The sequence below is a fragment of the Aythya marila genome (assembly GCF_965140915.1).
Source record: "Aythya marila genome assembly, chromosome: 13".
In the NCBI taxonomy this organism is placed as follows: domain Eukaryota; kingdom Metazoa; phylum Chordata; class Aves; order Anseriformes; family Anatidae; genus Aythya; species Aythya marila.
In genome coordinates this window covers 107,224-125,477 of record NC_139054.1, presented here as the reverse complement: position 1 = coordinate 125,477, position 18,254 = coordinate 107,224, and the positions used below count along the sequence as shown (strand labels likewise).

The 18,254-nt window shown below is 41.8% G+C and overlaps 1 protein-coding gene and 1 pseudogene across 3 annotated transcripts in view; one reads left to right on the top strand and one right to left on the bottom strand.

Annotated features, from left to right (window-relative positions):
• Positions 1-838: 838 nt before the first annotated feature.
• Positions 839-3,671, bottom strand: LOC309883197 (voltage-gated potassium channel KCNC1-like; annotated as a pseudogene). The gene is made up of 3 exons: positions 3,629-3,671; positions 2,782-2,864; positions 839-1,636 (listed from the first exon to the last, which is right to left on the bottom strand). The product of its transcript is annotated as a voltage-gated potassium channel KCNC1-like (transcript).
• Positions 3,672-5,640: 1,969 nt separating this feature from the next.
• LAS1L (LAS1 like ribosome biogenesis factor) overlaps positions 5,641-18,254 on the top strand; it is a 29,226-nt gene continuing 16,612 nt past the window's right edge. For both annotated transcript variants that reach the window (XM_082770664.1, XM_082770665.1), the window contains exons 1-7: positions 5,641-5,828; positions 6,470-6,595; positions 6,782-6,851; positions 7,951-8,032; positions 9,247-9,468; positions 10,530-10,576; positions 12,130-12,239. In XM_082770664.1, the coding sequence (XP_082626790.1) occupies positions 5,656-5,828; positions 6,470-6,595; positions 6,782-6,851; positions 7,951-8,032; positions 9,247-9,468; positions 10,530-10,576; positions 12,130-12,239 (830 nt within the window). In that variant the 5' untranslated portion in view covers positions 5,641-5,655. The remainder of the gene's footprint in view (positions 5,829-6,469; positions 6,596-6,781; positions 6,852-7,950; positions 8,033-9,246; positions 9,469-10,529; positions 10,577-12,129; positions 12,240-18,254) is intronic.

The following is an 18,254-nucleotide window of genomic DNA, read 5'->3' as shown; positions in this document are numbered from 1 at the left end:
GGAGAATATAGGTAGCATCAGGGCTTACATGCCAGCTGAGAGACTATGCTGTGGCCCCACATTATGGGACCAGGCTGTGTGAAGCACATTCAAGCTGTAGTGCAGCATCACAGCTTCTCCCCTCACAGCTAGATGAGAGAGTGCAACTGTGGCAGATAAAAGAGCATGTGATACACTACTGTATGGGAAAAACACATGGGATTCAACAGGTCTGATCAGCTGTGCATCATGTACTACAAAGTGAGGCTTCACCCGTGGTTTGAAAATATGCTAAGGCAGCAACTAAGTGCAGTAAGAACTATATGCTCTCCCTTCCCACTAAAGTGAATAAGCTGTTGGGAATTGGCGTACAGGACGTGGTCATGTGCCCGTGGAACAATTGTTCGATTTGAGCTTGCCTTAAGCAACCAGAAGCAGGCCTTAGAAAATCTCAGGGCCTGCTGTAGTTGAGCAAACCAAGCTGCCAGAGTAACAGTGAGAAGCTCCCACGGCAATACTTCCCACATCGCCCAATTAAGGTGATAACAAAAATATTGTTACCAGCAGCTGGCCTCAAAGACTAGGTCTACGTGACCGCTAATCACAAGGGGGGTTGTTTTCTTGCAGGTGGGGTTGTTTTCTTATAGTTGTTTGTCTGAGTGCTTTTGACCAATAATCTTGTGTGGAACACTGTCCGCCCCTGTCAAGTTCACTATAAAAGTTAGGCTATTGGGGCAATAAAATGGAGCAGCATGATCTGACTCAACTGGTGTCTGTCGTGCTTTCAGCCATGCTTCGCAACAATAAGCCATGCTGAATCTTTATTGCTCCACGGCAAAGGGGAACAGAGGTTGTGATGTCAGTGGTGTTGATGCTTCTTGATTCTTTTCAGGTTCCGTTTGAAGATAGCAATGTCGTAAGAGTTTTTAAACTTCACCAGGAAAATGGGGATTGAATGATGATAGTTAACATGACAAATACTGCAGCTAAGGCTGCTGTCACTTGGCCAGCTGTGGTGAGAGGGATGACATCTCCATAGTCCACTGTAGTGAGTGTGATCAGTGCCCACCAGAAGCAACAATGAATGTCAGTGAAATGCAGCTTCTTTTTGTTTGATGGCTACCCAGCAACTCCCCATAGAAAAAGAGAGAGATAAAGAAGAGTGTCTGAAAGGTCAAAATCAGCAGGATTCAAATCTCTCTGAGAATAGACTTGAGGGTGTAGCACAGAACTCTGAAGATCAATGCTGTTTCTATCAGGTTTGGTATCTCAGGAGTCTGAAGAAATGGACAATGCAAGCAAAGCCCAATCAAAACACCAGGCTTGTCATTCTCTGAATTTGCCCATCCACAAAGAGTTCAGTATAAACGGGGAAGAGGGAGAGGAAGTCAACCACATTCAAGAGATTTTGGAAGAACTTCCCGTCTGGACAGAAACAAAATTGCACAGAGAACTCAAAAGTAAACCAGAGGACACAGAAAAGCTCCAGATGAATGAAGTAGGCAGCCTGGTGGTAACAGGGCTCATAGTAGTTGTGGGAGACCTCAGCACTGCTAACAAAGGTGAAGTTAGCAGTAAAGAACTCAAATTGTGCCTTGGTCTCCTCACAGAATATGAGAATTCCAAAGATGAACAGCAGAGAAACAAAAGCCAGGCTCTGCAGAAGGAGGAAAGGGCATATGTACAATTAGTCCTACAAACAGTTATCGCGTAACTTCACAGCTCCACCACAACCCCATGATCCCCTCTACAGGCACAGTACAATTCCAGACAATCTTTTTCAAATCACCTGCTCAGCACTGTTTTGCACACATGAAATGTATTTTCTCCTTTCAAATTTGAAAAACCACAGAGAGGATTGGGTTCAAAGAAAAAATATACTTAACTCCTGTATCTGAATTTTGCACTGAGCAACCTTATGGCCAGACATCATAAACAAAGCAATAGCACAAGCATAATTCCCCTTTGATTCAGACTCTGAAAGCACATGAAGCATGTGAAATCTGTGCTAGTTCGGCCCTTCCTTCCATTTACCTCTATTACAGCCATCAAATTCTTCACATCTTTCTTGCTGTCCAGAGAGAGTAAGAATGAAAAACTCCTTTAAATTTAATCTCTGATACATCTCTGAGGATACGGAAGCAGGAACAGGTAGTCTGATCAAGTTTGATGCATCCTATCTGTTCCACAGCATTGCAGTATTTGGCTTTTACAGGCTTTGCATTGCAGTTGACTTCTGAAACCCTAAAAGAATTTGGAAAGAAAATGACACGATGTTCCTGTACTCTGTATAAGACCCCCTGATTGCAGTAAACAGCTTGTGATTTCAGAACATCCTTTATGCCAATGAAAAGTGCTACTCCATTTCCAGAGAATAGGGCCCTGCTCCAACTTCTGTCCCTGCCTCATACCTTCTGAGAGTTCACTTTCACTGCATGAGACACTGCAGGAGTTTGGCAACAAATGTCAAATCTGTTCCCTCAGCCTTACAGTTCTTCCGAGTAATGAAACTTTTGTTTCATTTTGACCTACCGAAGAACACAGCAGACTTTTGGGGGTGTGGGCATGAGGCTGAACTGACGTATTATTCAAAGATGGTATTTTAACAGAACTCATTCAGCTTTGCTGGACACTGAACTGCTTCAAATGCTGATGACTAAATCCATACACTAATGAAGTCTGAGCAACCTTCTTATTTTCCAGTTCCAGAATTTCTGTAGCACTTCTGTCCCATAATCTTCTATATTTAACAAATATTTTGTAATGGGCAGAATTTCTAGATTTTTTTTTCTATTGACTCACCTGGAGAAGCACATTCTGAACTATGCAATCAGGTATACTCATGTTAGTCCAAAGTAGCATAGGCTTCATTAACTGCACTTGTGCTAGAATATAAAAGGAATTTTAGCTATCCAGTATAAGCAGAGAATGCTCATAAAAACCTGTTGAGGATGATTAACAATTCTGCAAACACGAACTTGCTTCTGAATATTGAATAAAAAGATTAAGCTACCCTAAAATCCAGACAGTCTTGGGGAAAGACAGAACCAATCTACAGAAGGGCCTGTAGCTACTCAAAACAATCCTCAGTACTGTTGAAAACAAGGGTCTGAAAGACACCTCATTTGGAAGAAAAGTCCGTTTGAGTATTTGTAACAAGCATATCCACCCAGTTTCTTTGGCGTCAGACATTCATTAAGCAAAACTTTTGATGGAAATTGTCTGTCCTCTTTCTCTTTCAACTTACTAACAGGTATTTAAACTCAAGAGGGTCACTGTTATTCAATATTTTCCTAGATATGGACTCCATACACTAAAGAACAATGGAGCAAGTAATCCTGGAAATCACTTCCATGCACGTGAGGGACAAGAAAGTCATCTGATGTTTTTGCTTCTCCTTCTGACTGACAAAAAAAAAGGCAGACTTCACACCTCCTCAGCCTTCAAGCTAGGTAGCTGATTCCTGCAGAGAAAGACAGACTGTTCTTTTGATTTGTGGGATATTTTCTTGTAAAGAAATAAGATATCCAGAAGTCTGACCTGCATGGTTTAGCAGCTTCAACAAGTTTTGGCATTACCTGCTTGTATTCCATACGTTATATAGGAAATGGGTGAATAGGCTAAAATCAGGATAACACATTACACTTACCTTTTCTGAATGTCAGGCTAGGTAAAAGTGTCCTTTTGTACATTGCTGTATGTTCTTCCTCAACAAGATAACATGCAAGAAGCTGAGGCACTAACTACAACATCAGTTTGCTCAGGATCATAAGGCCAGTTACATCCAGCAACAAAATCTAAGTCTACCCTTTCATCAGATCACAAAAGTTAAACATTTACATTCAAATAGAATGTTGTATTGTCACCCTTCACAATCATTTTTTACCTCTATATAGGCAGAAAATAGTTCTTTCAATTTTCTGCACAACTTGGTCTTATGTCAATGGGCAACATAAATATACAATAAAGCAAATATTTTCTTAGTACTTTTTAATTTCTGTGCTGCTAAAAATTACAGATTCAGCCATTCCCCAACTTAACCTCTCAAATACATTTAGATAAGAGAAATAATGCAGCAGACAATGAAAAATTACCTACAAACTGTTTTTCAAAGAAAACGGTACACTGCAGAATTTTATATAAGTGCAGCCATAAAATCAAAGCTTTTACTAAAGAAGGGGGAGGTGAGTGGTCATCCCCTTATTCTGGAAAATCCATGCGTCTGTAGCCCATCCGTACAATGATGATTTTGACCTCCTGATGTACTCAGCTTAAGAAAGGGAAGTAAGTCTGGAAAAAAACCACAGGTGGATACATTAATCCAGGTTACATTACATAAACCATGACCTTTGATCAAACTCCAGAACACATCTAAAACTTGTATTTATAACACACACTATACAATTTATTATGGACCAATGCAGGAAAGAAGCTGTACTGCAATTAGAATTTTACTGTATCAGCACATGCCTTTGTTTATTACTGTGTCTGAGGAGCACTATCTTAAGAGTTCCCTATCTGCTTGTTTGGATGCAGGTCCCTATTCCCCAGGCATGCAAAATGATTTTCCAAAGTGCCAATTTTTCAAGTTACAGCTGAATGAAGAAGGCAAGGTGGCACTCTCAGGAAGGTACTATCTGAAAGAAAATATTAACAGAAATACTTTTTCTGTGATCTCATTTACAAAGCTTATTTATCACAGTAGTAGAAGGATTGGATTTTGGTCAATTTCTGCTGTAGCTCAACTTAATTTTTATCCACTTCTTTTGCTTAGGGTCTTTATTCTCCTTAGTAACAGAAAAAGAATCAATCTAACAAACAAACAAAAAAGGTCCTTTTTTATTATGATTACTAATTTAAAAAATGTTAAATTTAAATGACATCTAATGTGATTTGACTCAGATCACACACCAAGCTCCTGGTAGGGGTGAAACCCCCCACATCTTGTGTGTAATACTCTGTATTTTCCAACGGGTCTTCCTAAGTAACCAGAACCTAAAGCTTAGCTTTGCTGCTGGCAACGTCGCTGCGATCAGCTCCCATGGGCTTCCAGTTCCAGCACGTTTTTCCCATCCCACCTTGCAGTTCTGTCTTCTCCTGACCTCTAACATAAGCGTGTTCCTGGGATGGCACAAATTGACCGACAAGAATCATAGAATAACAGAATTATAGAAGATCCTGAGTCCTGAGTTGGAAGGGACCCACAAGGACCATCGAGTCCAACTCCCGGCACCACACAGGTCTACCCAAAATTCAGACCATGTGACCAAGTGCACAGTCCAAACGCTTCCTAAACTCCGACAGGCTTCGTGCAGTGCCTGCTTCCCTGGGGAGACCGTTCCAGTGCGCAACAACCCTCTCGGTGAAGAACCTCTTCCTGATGTCCAGCCTGAACCTCCCCTGCCTCAGCTTGACACCATTCCCGCGGGTCCTATATCTGGTGACTAAGGAGAACAGATCGGCGTCACTGGTGCCTAGAGAGAACAGATCGGCGAGAGAAGAGGCGATTGAAAAAAAAAAAAAAACAAAACAACAAAAACAAACAAACAAACAAAACACGCCACACGACCCAGCGCCCGCCCGCAGCCCCCGGGCAGCCGGAAGCGGCGCGCCCCGCCCCGGGCCGGGGCGGCCGGAAGGCGGGCGGGGGGCGGGGGGCGCGGGGCGGGCGGCGGCATGGCGGGCGGGCGGTCGTGGCTGTCCGGGCCTCGCAGGCGGCTGAAGCCGCTGCGGACGGTGGTGGCGTGGAGGGGCAGGGCGGAGTGGGACCAGGTGATGGTGGGGCTGTACTGCGGGGACGGCCGCCTGCAGCAGGAGGCGCTGGACCGGGTCTCGGCCTGGAAGAGCCGGTACGGGCCGCGCGCCGGCGGGGAGCGGGAGCGGGGAGCCGTCGCTGCCTCCCGGGCCGCCCCCCGCGGTCCCTGAAGCGGCCGTGCGGGGCTGCGCGCCCCGGGCTGCTTCGGCACGGCCTGGCGGGGCCGGCCGAGGCGGCGTGCGCAACCGCGGGCGCCTCGTCCTGCGGGGCCCCTTCTCTGGTAGTCGCCTTCGGACACGCGGGTGGCGCCGGTAATAGCGCGGGGCCGCGGGCGCCGGGGAAGGCAGGAGCCCTGCGTGCCCGCAGCCTCCCGGACTCGTTCTGCTCGGGACGGCGCGCCGCGCTGAGCGAGTCCGGGGCCCCCGCGTCGTCTTAACTGTGCGTTGCCTCTGCTGCACCGTAAAGGAAGCCGGTCCAGTTACAGCGACTCGTGCTGTATGAGTGCCATGAGTGCTGACGTTTGGCACGTCAGTAGGTACTCATTTGACCTGCCTAGGAGCAGCTGTGTGATCGCTGTTCCAAATAAAAGTCTTCTGGAAGAAGCCTTAGTGTCTTTCTGCATACCTGTTCTCAGGCTGCTTAGTACCACAAAGCACAAAAAGTATTGTGAAGACTACCCTTTTTGTAGGGGGAGTGTATTCTTGCGAGGCTGCTCATCATTTCTTTAATTTCTAGGTATGGCCCCAAAATGCCTCTTGCAGTGGATTGTACTGCCGAACTGATTCGTTGCAAGGTTCTGGATTCATCTGGCAGACTGAGGTCACACGAGCTCATCCTGTCCTATGGTCTGGCCCTTGTAAGGTAGGACTCTGAAGGCCTACAAGGAAAAGAGAGATCTGGACAGAGAGCATTATTCAGCTGTCTCATTCCACTTTAGGTCTTTGGGACTCCATTGTTGTACAGTTTCTGGGGGATTTGACTCTGGGGTTCCAAGTTTCTTTGCAGCTTTTGATAAAGTTATTTATCTTTTCTGTAACCTGCATGCAGATTTGTCAACCTGATCACAGAAAGGAAACAGAAAATGGTCAGCATTCCGCTGAGACAATTAGCCATAGAGGTAAATATTCAATAAAAGTTAACCAATAACTTCTGTATATACAGGGAGCGTGGATGTTGGCTATTAATAACATCGGGAGGAGTTGTCAGGGTCATTCTTTCATAAGCAAAATAATGGATACAGATGCCTGTACTCTCCAACTGCAAAGCTCTGAAGGTGCTTGATGTTCTTTAAAGTCACATTAGGAGTAACAAAGGCTGGTGATGTTCACTAAAACATTTTGAATCCTGTGTGATTGAATTTTTACATGCAAATAGTCCCACTTGACGTATATGCCACCTATTTTTATTACTGAGAGATGGAAAAAGAGCTAAGTCTATAGTTTATAAATTCAACTCTTTGAGAACCAAGATAATGCATTAAAAGCACTTAGTTATATTTTCAGGCATTTTCATCTTGTTATTCTCAATTGTTTAAGGTGAGTTTCTGTTTGGAGGATGGAAGATTCAGGGTGTAGTGGTAACTTGAGTTCTTTTTTTGTCAGGTGCACTGAGCATCGTTTCTGGGTTTGAACAGCAAATATTGACAGGGATGAGCAGATAGTATTTGAGACTCCTAGATATGCAGCCTTGTCCAATGACTCTATATGCGAAAGGAGATTTTTTTTTTATTTGTTTTTTTAAAAAGGTGCTGCTACTCACTTCTTAACACTGATCAAACTTGCAAATAGAGACTTTAATTATTAAAAGTCAGTTATCCATGGGAAAAATGCAAATACAACTCACAGTGTATATGATCTGAGTATTTCATATGATGTGATCATATCTTCATTACAAACTGTCATCCAGCACGTTTCATCAGTTGAAATACAGTTTAACTGATTGATACATCGAGTTACACATAGTGCTTCTGACTGAAAAGACAGCTGTTGTTGCAAGAAAAGTTGAAAAATTTAAACCGCAAAATCCAGCGTTTGTATGGATGCTAGGCCCCAGGAGGACCGGGGTCAGAGAGGAGGGGTCTCAGCCCACCCTTGAAAGGGGAAGCTGAAGAAGTTGTTCTCACTCGGGAAGAGGTTGTCTGCAGCTTTGCAAAGCTGTGTATGGTTAGGCCCAATGCCGTGGGAGTTGTGTGGTGATGCCTGTAGCTGCTTTTGCAGGTGGATATCCCCATCTGGGTCGTGGATCTGCGCCATGAGCTGACCCATGGGAAGCTGCCCCGCCTGGCTCTGTGCCGCAAGGGTGAGTGCCACTGTTGGAAGGTGTGGGAGGGCCTCGCCTGCAGTGCACTTAGGCAGCAGTGTCCCCTCAGGATGCATCACAGCTGGTACAGAGCCCTGAGGGAAGCAGCCCTCCCTACTGGGACCCTGCTGAGCAGGCTGCGGACTCATCCTTATGGGGAGCATTGTGGTGTGAAACACCTATGAGGGTGTGCCGCAGCCTTGTGGGGGTAGCTGAAGCGTGCCCATTGAGGAGCGTGCAGAAGAGGAGGGGAAACCAAGGCCATGGAGGGGATGTTGCTCTTCACTTTCCCATGCCTTCTGTTGTTGGGAGAGGTGGGGCAGAATCCCAGTTTTTGGGAAGGGGAAAGTGCAACTGGATGTAGCCAATGTTAGGCTTTCAAAAAGGACTGGAGATTCTCTAACTCTGTTGGAAGGAATGACCTTCCATTTGATGGGGCAGGTGTTCAGAGATTTTCTCTTTCCCCTGAAAAAAATACTGGAAACAGTAGTTCAGCCCTAATGTTTCTTTACAGCACATAAAGTTCACATCAGGGAAGGAGGTGAATGCTTTTCCCGATGGTTTCAATGTACCCGAGACTGTTTTAAAAAAAAAAAAAAAAAGCATTTTAGGGGGAGATGCAGTAGGTAACACAACCCTGAGTAAATGACCAGCTCATAGTCTATGAAGAAATTCCTGGGAATTTGGGGTTAAACACTGAGGAGGCAGAGAAATAACCTTCGGCAGGGTCCTAAATTGAATTTGGTAGCGAAATAGTGATGGGATTTTCTTTCTTTTAAGGGGTTTTTCTTTCCATTCTATCTAAGGTATGCCTACTGTAGTCTGCACCAAAAAAATACATTTTTGCTTTAGACGTTGTGTTGATAGCAGACCTATAAAAGAATTGACTTGTTTTCTCAATAGAGTGCAACTGCTGGGACTTCGTTTCCACTTAAATGTGGTGTAGCTTCAGTAAGGAGTGTCCAATCTTTTTTGTTGCCAAAAAAGCAGTGGGTAGGTGTTACCAGGGCTGCAATACTGGATTGTGTGGGTTTTTGTTTTGGTTTGGTTTTCTAAACTCACTCACCTTTTCATTAATAGAATAGTATGTGATTTCAGGGTTTGTTAATGGTGTTCCTTTTCGCAATGCAAGTTAGCAATATGCCACCTGCGTTTTTTTGTTAAATGGGAAAGTAAACCTCACTGAGAAGAGAGTGTTTTATATTCTCCGTTAGGTTGTGATGTTGTGCTGGACTGGCTACGAAAGACATATTGGAGCCGTCAGTTGGGCAATAATTTGTGTGAAGAAAGTGAGGAGGAGGAGGAGGAGGAGGAAGAGGAAGAGGAGGAGGAAGAGGAGCAGGAAGCGATGGGAGCAAACACAGAATTGGACAATGACACATGGGAGGTTCAAACCCCACAGCATGAGGCCTGTCAGAAGCACAAGGAATTCCATGGTAGGTGTCCCTGGAACAATAGCAGATAAAAAGAATTAGATCTGTCCCATCCTAGCAAAACAGTGTCATCTTTGATCCCTGACAATGGATAAAGGTATACCTTCAGCTCACATTTTGGGATTGTTTTATGGATCTTGATGGATTCTGGGGTAACTGACTTTTCTGACCTAAGTTCACTGAATTAGTCACATAAAATCTTTTACTTTATTGAATATACAGTATCGTAATCAGTAACAGTAGTGACACAGGGATGGTTTAAGACCAAGCATTGTGAAAGTTAATTCTAGTGTCGTGACAGCCATAATTTTGGGATTGAGATGGCTACCAAAAAAGTAGACTATGTGCCTTTTACAGACCTCAAAACATTATCAGATCATAACTTGAGCAGGAGCAGAATAAAGACAGTTCAGCTAGTTTCTATGTACTTAGCATGTAGGCAGGAAATCACTAGATGCCAGTAGTATGTTAAAAACAACAATAACAACAACAACAAACAACACACACACAAAAAACACAGGTTACTCAACCAGAACATAAGCTGGTAAGACATAAAGTGCAAAAACAATGGCAGAAGTTTGGTAAACTGTTTCACTGGTTGCTTTTTCATCGCCAGAGGTCTCTGAACCCCACAATCAGGAGCTTTACTCAACAGATTTGATTGACTTACTGGAGGAAGCCTTGTAGTCTGTTTCAAGAGATTTTAGAGTAGCCTCTCTCAGGCTGAGAGAGTTGGGTTTGTTCAGCCTGGAGAAGAGAAATCTCAAGGGAGACATTATGGTGGCCTATTTATGTTTTTTTTTGAGCTGTCTGCATTTATCCAACTTGTCTTTGTCCACTGCTAGTGATAAAATACTGAACCCCTAGTTCAACACCACTTGATAAGATTTCCATTGCCAGAAAAATTGGGAAGTTGCAGGAGTCTTCAGAGTATTGTCTGACTAAGACAGAACTGCAGCTCACAGCTGTAGAACTGCAGAACTAAGCAGCTTGCCTATATACAAGAAAACATTGCACAGTTAATCTATTCCCTGCTTAAACTATGTATTTATGCTTATTTCTAGAAAAAGTCAGAGATGTGCTGATATCCTACAAAGATGAGCAATTTCGGGTAAGTATAGTCTGACCTTTTCCCTCTGCAGAGACAGAATTCTGTTTTACAGGTGCTATTTTGTAGAATCATAGAATATCCTGAGTTGGAAGGGACCCCGTTAAGATCATTGAGTCCAACTTCTGGATTATGTCCAAATTATGTCCAACGTTCATCACTTAAAATTGCATTTAGAAGAATTTACAGTGTTGGTAGGTAGGTTGTTGATAGAATACAAACATCAGAAAAAAAAATCCTCTAAAGGATAAATTCAAGGCCTGAAGTCACTGAAGAAATAACTCTAGCTTTCAATTCATTTCTCGCCTGCTTTTTGAATACTTGAGTGTAGGATTCTGATGGGATTCTAGCAGTTGCATTATTCAGCCGTCCCACCATCACCAGCACCACCGGTTGTTTTGTCTTTAAAGAGTCTCAAATATTCCATTTTCACACTGTCAAGTCAGAATGGAGAGTGTTATACATGTATTTGCTTGCAGTTTAAGTGTGCTTTAAAGTAACTGTTCATAGCCAAACACCTGTTAGATGTACAATTCTTTTCCTTGCCTTCTGAAAACATATGGGGAGATATGAGAGAATTATTTTCAATCTGTATAGCTCTTTGGTATGGAGGGCTTGTCTTTTTCATTCATGCTTTCTTATTGCAAAGACATTTAATAAAGTATAACATAGCACAGTTCAACAGTAAAATGACTGGGCATGCATTAGGCCTTTCCTGTCATCTTAGAGGAAAAAGTGAGAATTTCATTACTGTTCCTGAGCAGAAAAACTAATTACTATTACCATAAATTCAAGGGTGGTTTTTTTTGGATTTGTATTTTTTGGTCATTTTCCCAGGATTACTTTGTTTTGAGGGTAATGCAAAGTAGGGGAGTAGGAAGAAAGATTGTGTAGAAGGAGAAAACCTGGGCTTTGCTTTATTCTTAAAACTTCAAATGATAAAAGTTCCTGCATTCTTTCTTCCCATACTAGCTTTTCCTTCATTCTTTCCACAGTTCTGGGTAGGTTAAGACATTTATAGGAAAAACACAATTGTAATCAAAATTAAGTTTGTTTTCATCTCCTGGCAATCATGGGAGCATTTAATGACTAAGGCTTAATGAAGTAATTCTATCTGCAGTCGAGGGGTTTATATATGCCAGTCTCTCTATCCCATTAACAGCTGTTAATGAAAGCACAGTACCCTAAGACGACCTCAGTTTGAACCAAGTAATCTTGATTTCTAGGCGCCTGTTTTATTCTCTAATCCATATTTATTAGATTCAGCCAGATAGCCTTCCTTTTATACTGCTACTGCATTATATTCAAGGATGTAATACGTTGCTTATTTTTAGAGACTCCTTGGTCCTACCACCTTTTCAATGCAGTTTTTTTCTGAGTATGACATGACTTATATTAATTTCTAATATACCCCTAGGAAAGGGAACTTTGTGAGTCTTTTTCAAGTGCTCTTTATGAAGTACATATCACATGGGCATCTGGTTTTCATAGCAGCGCCTTTCTGTTGATCACTGGAGTATATTTTTTGTTAACACTTGGATTTTTCCTTCACTCAGGTTATGCAGACAGTCCAGTCTGTTTCAAAGTCTCGAGAATTGTGGTCTAATTCTTCTTCAGAGGTGGACTGGATTTTGGCTCAGATCAAAGACTTGATGCAAGAGAACAGGTACATCTCTGATAAGGAACTGAGGTGAAAGGTACAGTGCAGAGCTGAGCCTGTACACCTGTTGCACTACCTTTTCACTGTGTGTTGTTTAGTTGATCCTGGAAAAGGCAATAGGTTGATTTCCTCAACATCTTTGAGCACTGAGTTGTTAATCTCTGTTAATGAATAATGTTTCTCATGCCAGATGGTGTCCCAAGTGTGGGGTGCTGTCTCTCTTTTTACTCTGCTGACCCTCAGGCATGTCAACATCTTCAGTGTCTTCAAAAGCTCTCCCAAGAACCTTGGATAGACTTTGATTTCATAGTAACCTTTAGAATTTTTCAAAATTGTAGGGCGATAGTTGGCCTCTTCTATATTTCATATCCTTCTACTGCTACAGGGATACTGCTGGATCCTATTGGACCTAGCGTGCTGACACTTTGTTATTGTTGTATAAATTTGCATGAAGACCCTGTCCCACTCCGACAATCGTAATCAGTGTAACTCTAGAGGGGAGAGACAATCAAATTATAAACTTGAGCCATATCTTATGACGTTTTGAATATAAATATATATATGTCATGCAAGCTGCCAATTAGCTTAAGCAGTTATCAGATCTTGTGCCAAAACAAAACACTGAGAAAGAGACTTGCACCTTGCCCATCAGTGGCTGAGCATGGACAAATGAGCAAGAAGGCATGAAGTTTCTATATCAAGAAGCATACTTATTGAACACGGGAATTCTATAACACTTAAACTGTTGCTAGAAGGTTGGAAGGTATTGGTGGAAGCAAGCAATTGCACCTATTTCTGATTCTGATACCCTTTCTCTAAGCATTCTCTCTGTTGGCCACTCTCAGGACACTGATGGACTAAAGTCTGGTCCAGTGGAGCTGCTTTTATAAAGATATTTGAGCCTGGCATCAATTACATGATAGAGAGGAAACAGATTGCCACAGTACAAAACAAGAGTTGTGAAAGGTCTGAGTGAGAACAAGAGACTTCAATCTTACGTGAAATGGATTTGATGGGGTATGTTCAAGCAAGGGGTATAATGTCTTGGTAACAGTTAAAAGATCTTAGAAGTACCCTTTTCATATAATGAAACTGAAGTGGTAAAGATCTTAAGGTAGTCATGTAGTTGGGGTCTTTCCACTGTTGCCTTGCTGGCATGCTCTCCTATTACTTTATGTCTGCAAGGCTTAATTGTCATGACAGTACTGTCCTAAAAGTATGTGATCAAGACAAATAGTTAATTTGGAAAATGCCACGCTTTTGATTTACTTGCTGTGCGCTGATTCTCAAAGATATGTTTTTGGTATCCTGTGAAAGTGCACTGAATCACATCCTAGCAGTTCTGGTCATTAACTTTGTATGAACCACTTGTTGCATCAGCTCTTGCTATTTGTCCCACGCAGCTGCACAAGCTGTATCCAGCCCCGATTGTGTGGATTTCCAGAAGAATCAAGAATGTGCTTCAACTATCAAATTAAATCTTCCCCCAGAATACTCAGAATCTAGATGCTTTTGACTCCATTTGTGGCCTTTGAGGCACCTGTGCTTCCAAGTTGTCCTAATTTAGCTGCGAAATACCATGTGCTATTAGATGAAGAGAGGGGTTGTGGTAGCTTCGTTTTTGAAACCTTTGGAACTGATGTAATATGTGAGGCTAGAAGCAATTGGAATACCCAGCCACTTTCCAGGGCTCTCCAGTACTTGTTCTTTACTACCTGCATAGCCAAACCATGATAACATTTTTCCCTTTCAGTAATTTCAATTTTCTGTGTCAAGTACCTCACACGCTACATCTTGCTTTGAATTTCACAGGTGATTCTCAGAACTCTTTAGGCTGAATTCACCATCTCATCTGTTCTTAAACTGTTAGAATGGACAGCTAGTGAATGGGATGGGATTCTGAGGCAGGGCTATTGATTAAAACTTCACTAGTGGCTGGGTACTATCAGGAGGGCAAGGATGTGAGGAAGCTGCTTTTGAGTTTGTTCAGTGAAAGGATAATGGTATATGTGAGTATTATGACATAAGATCCTAATATGGAGATACTGTTCACCCCAAATGTGCAGTAAAAAGAGGAATTTCTCTTTGGAAAGACTCGGAGTATTTATCTTTGGAAATATTAACTTTAATAAAAAACACCACCAACGACAACAAGCTAATATAAATAGCCAATTTTCTGCTTTGCAGTAGACTGAGTATCTCTAGAGTGTTTTCTAACTCTTAAGATACTGGTAGCAGTCTGACTGGAGGTGGTACTTGTGTACAGCATCAACAGTTATCACAGCTTGTGGTAAGTAGCTTCTCTGCTGATAAGGTTGGTTGTACTTTCCCCTCACTTCTGAAGGGTACTCTCGAGCAAATAGCAAATACTCTGAGAGCAGTATGGCAGGAGGATCCCATGTTAGCCTGCTTGTGCAAGAGTTTGTTTTCCTGCGATTAGTGTGGCACCTCTGCAACAATTTAACAGGCTTGAATTCAAGTGTGGCTTTAAGCTGTTTTAATCTACTTCTGTGGACTCACGTTCTATTCAGCGTGATGTAACCAGAACATATGCATGTATATAGCAGCGTTTTTTGCATGACCGTACAAAATACTCTGGTCTGGCAGATGTAGAGAAGACTTGTAAAGTAATCATCCCAACCCCAACTGCACCTCTAGCTTGGATGGAATATGTGCATTGTCATGTGCTGATGAGCAGCTTCTGTTTATATGCTCCAAAAGTGCATGCACATAAATCTGTTCTTCTAAAAAGCTGTTACTCTGGCTGAGTAGTTAAGATACCTCAGTGTTGGTGTTGTGATAGGTAGGCCTGTGTCTTTCCATGTTGGTAGGTCAAATGGAAGGGTTAGATTTTTCATCTTTAAAAAAGACCTACTTGTGTAAATATTCGGGATAGCTGTAAATTATAAATGAAACATTTAATTACTATACAATGTGTTGTGAATTGCACTACTTTGCGTTCATTTCTTGAGAAGTTAAAGTGATATTAGGATTAAATTGTTTCTACATCCTTCTTGCTTCAGGTGAATGTGATATCATGGATTACAGGGCAGCAGTAAATTGTCGTGCTTAGGAGAAGATGCGTCCAAAATTACAGCAGTTAGAAAATTTGTCGTCTGCTTGTGAAACTCTTAGCTATGCCTCAACAACTTAATTCTATTTTCCACTGACCGTTCTCATACCAAAGACTTACTTTATCTGTTCTCAATCTCTGTTTTTGCTTCAAGTAGGCCTGGTGCTGCCATGCTTCACCTTATTTAAGCCTTTTTTACGCCTACTTCTCCCATCTTAATTTTACAAGATGAAAATTATTTGCATGAATTTATTTTTTTTCCCCGCAATGAGAATGTGCACCTGTTATATAGCAAAGACTGAATCTTGTAATGCAGTGAGATCGCTACCTCAATTACGCTTTTAAAAATACCTGTAAATGGGCTGTGTGTCAAAGCTGAGCTTGCATGGGAGAGTGGAGGGTGGATCCTGCTAACTGGTTGTCTCTTGCCATCTTGGCAGCCTGCTGTTGGAACTATGATGACTTATTCAAGTTTTGGAGTTTCTTTCATGCAGCAGGGTCATTGTCTCAAAAACACAGCTTGCAATGTTCTCCTGTCTGGATGCTTAAGGAAGAATCTTTATATGATATGACTGTTTGTTTTGCAACATGCATGTGCTTTAACAAAGAAGCCAGCGCCAGGCTGTATGCTGGTTCGCATTAGAAAGTTGCTTGAATGATATGTTTCCGCTTGAGAGAGAAACTGATTTTTCAATTAATCTGCATTTTCTAATGAAGACCTCACCTGTTGGAAGAGTTGCACTGTGCTGCATATTTCAGAGTAGTAACAGTTGAAAGGCCCCACTGCATCTGAACAAAGCATTTATATGCTACACTAGCTTACATAAAGATGTCATTACCAACAAGTGCTAAATCCCAGTAAGAACAAGTTGAGCTTGTTGAACATGACATAAAATCAACCAAATCACAAGTACATTCCTCTTATAGAGGGCGAGACAGAGGCTGATTGGAAGCCTCAGAATGGTAGAGCAAACTCTAGGATTTGTCACTCACTCCCCTACTTCACTCCTGAGCACCTACTTCATCTCATGCTATTTTATTTTAGCATCCAGCTGCAACTTTTAAAGAATACAAGCTGTTACATTTATAGTTAATGGAAGGCTGTGCCTATATCCATTGTTTTAACCACCTACACGTTTTCTTTAAGAGCCTGGAATTATTAAAAGTAGTTCCCAGAAAGGATTCATACATGTGCCTTCTGCTTATTAATCATAGCATGTTAACTGTATTGAAAATGAGACCCTGTCACACTGGTTTCCGTCAACCTTCATATTGCAACATAAATACAATATTATGTCATGGGGTTTCTCTTAAGTGCAGATTCATCTTACTCTAGAGGTAATTCTCCATTAAACGTTCTTACGGGAATGGTCACAGATTTGCTTAGTCCTTCTGAAACTGAATGGCTCTGCTTCTGTAGAGCCCTTTGCTACAAGTCCGTTCTCCATTTTTTGCCACATGACACTTTTGTTTGAGCAGATGAATAGTGTTATGCTACCAAAGCAACAATGAGTGGGCAAGTATGTATAATCAAGTCACTTTTTACTTAATAAAAAAGAAACTCCACAAGCTCTCAGCATGTGTTTCTGCGTATATTTTTATATAAATGAGCACAGTGGTTTTTAGAAATTATTTATGAATACTGTTGTGGTAATTGCATCTGCTTTGCTTCAACTCTGCACTGAAATGCTGCAGTTGTTTTATTCATTCTGTCACACAGAGTCTGTCATGTGTCACGAATGCAGCTGGGTTTGTGGTTCCTCAGTGGACTCTGTGAAGATGGTTTTCTGGAGAACTGACTGGTGGTGCTTTCCTTCTCAGCTGAAGACGGAGTTGTTCCAGCAGTCTCTTGTATTTCTGAAGATGTTTAAATTAAAGACCCTGAGAGCTTTTTGCTTTCATTTAGGAGAGATTTTTTTTTTCTTTTGATATTTCACTCATGGGAAATAAACTAGCTGAGGAGGGAGGAAGGCTGATGTGGAATGTATTGACAATTTTGTGACTTCATTAGGTTTGGAGACCTGGATTATGGATTCGGCGATAACAGAGTTTATGAGTTCTCTTGAATATGTCAAGCGACTTACAAAAATAGTTTTCTAATTTCGAATACGTATGCATTTGCAGATAAAACCTTTTGTTTCCGCTATCAACATAAACTGTAATTTTGTACTGTTCAGAGGGCAGAAGATTCCTGTGACACTAAAGCACCATGAGCTAACTGCAAAGAATCCTCTGCTGTCTGCTTCAGAGAACTTACCCAGTGGACCTTTCTTAGTCATGTTATTCTACTGAAGCTACTGTCTGCATGGATATAGCCTTAAATAGTTGGTGATGAGCCGTCATTACATGTAGGAATAATGGTAATCATCCTGGAACAGTTTCCAGAAAAGAGAAGGATTAATTCTTGAGTTTGTTCTCAGAAACAAATTACATTCTGCTGCCTGCCTTCTGATCTCCCAGCACATTATCTACTAGTGACAAAGTGGCATAGTGTGTGTGTGTTTTCTTCTGCACTCAGAGCTCTTCAGCTCCTGTTTGTACCTATAAAAACATACATTGTATCTAAGTCATACCTGCATGTTTAGATTTGTAAATCATCCCTTTTGGAGAAAACAAATTTTCTCACCCATTCTATACCAAAATACGCCATGTTTGACATGGATACTACCATTCCAAATCCAATGATGCTAATGGTTTCAGCAGTTGTTTCTGTGTAATTTGTTCAGTGCCTGAAAATGGCCATGTTTATTTTTATTCTGAGAAGTGTTTATTTTAGCACTGTATGTTTGCTTGGATAGAAAAGTTCATGGATAGAAGATGGAAACATGAATGGAATAACTCAAGCACATGGCTGTATATGGAGGCAGTGGGAATTTTGATTTTGTCCATTTTGTTGTTTTACTTTCAAGCATCAGTTCAGCTTACCTGGGTGGGTGCCCTCAATTTCT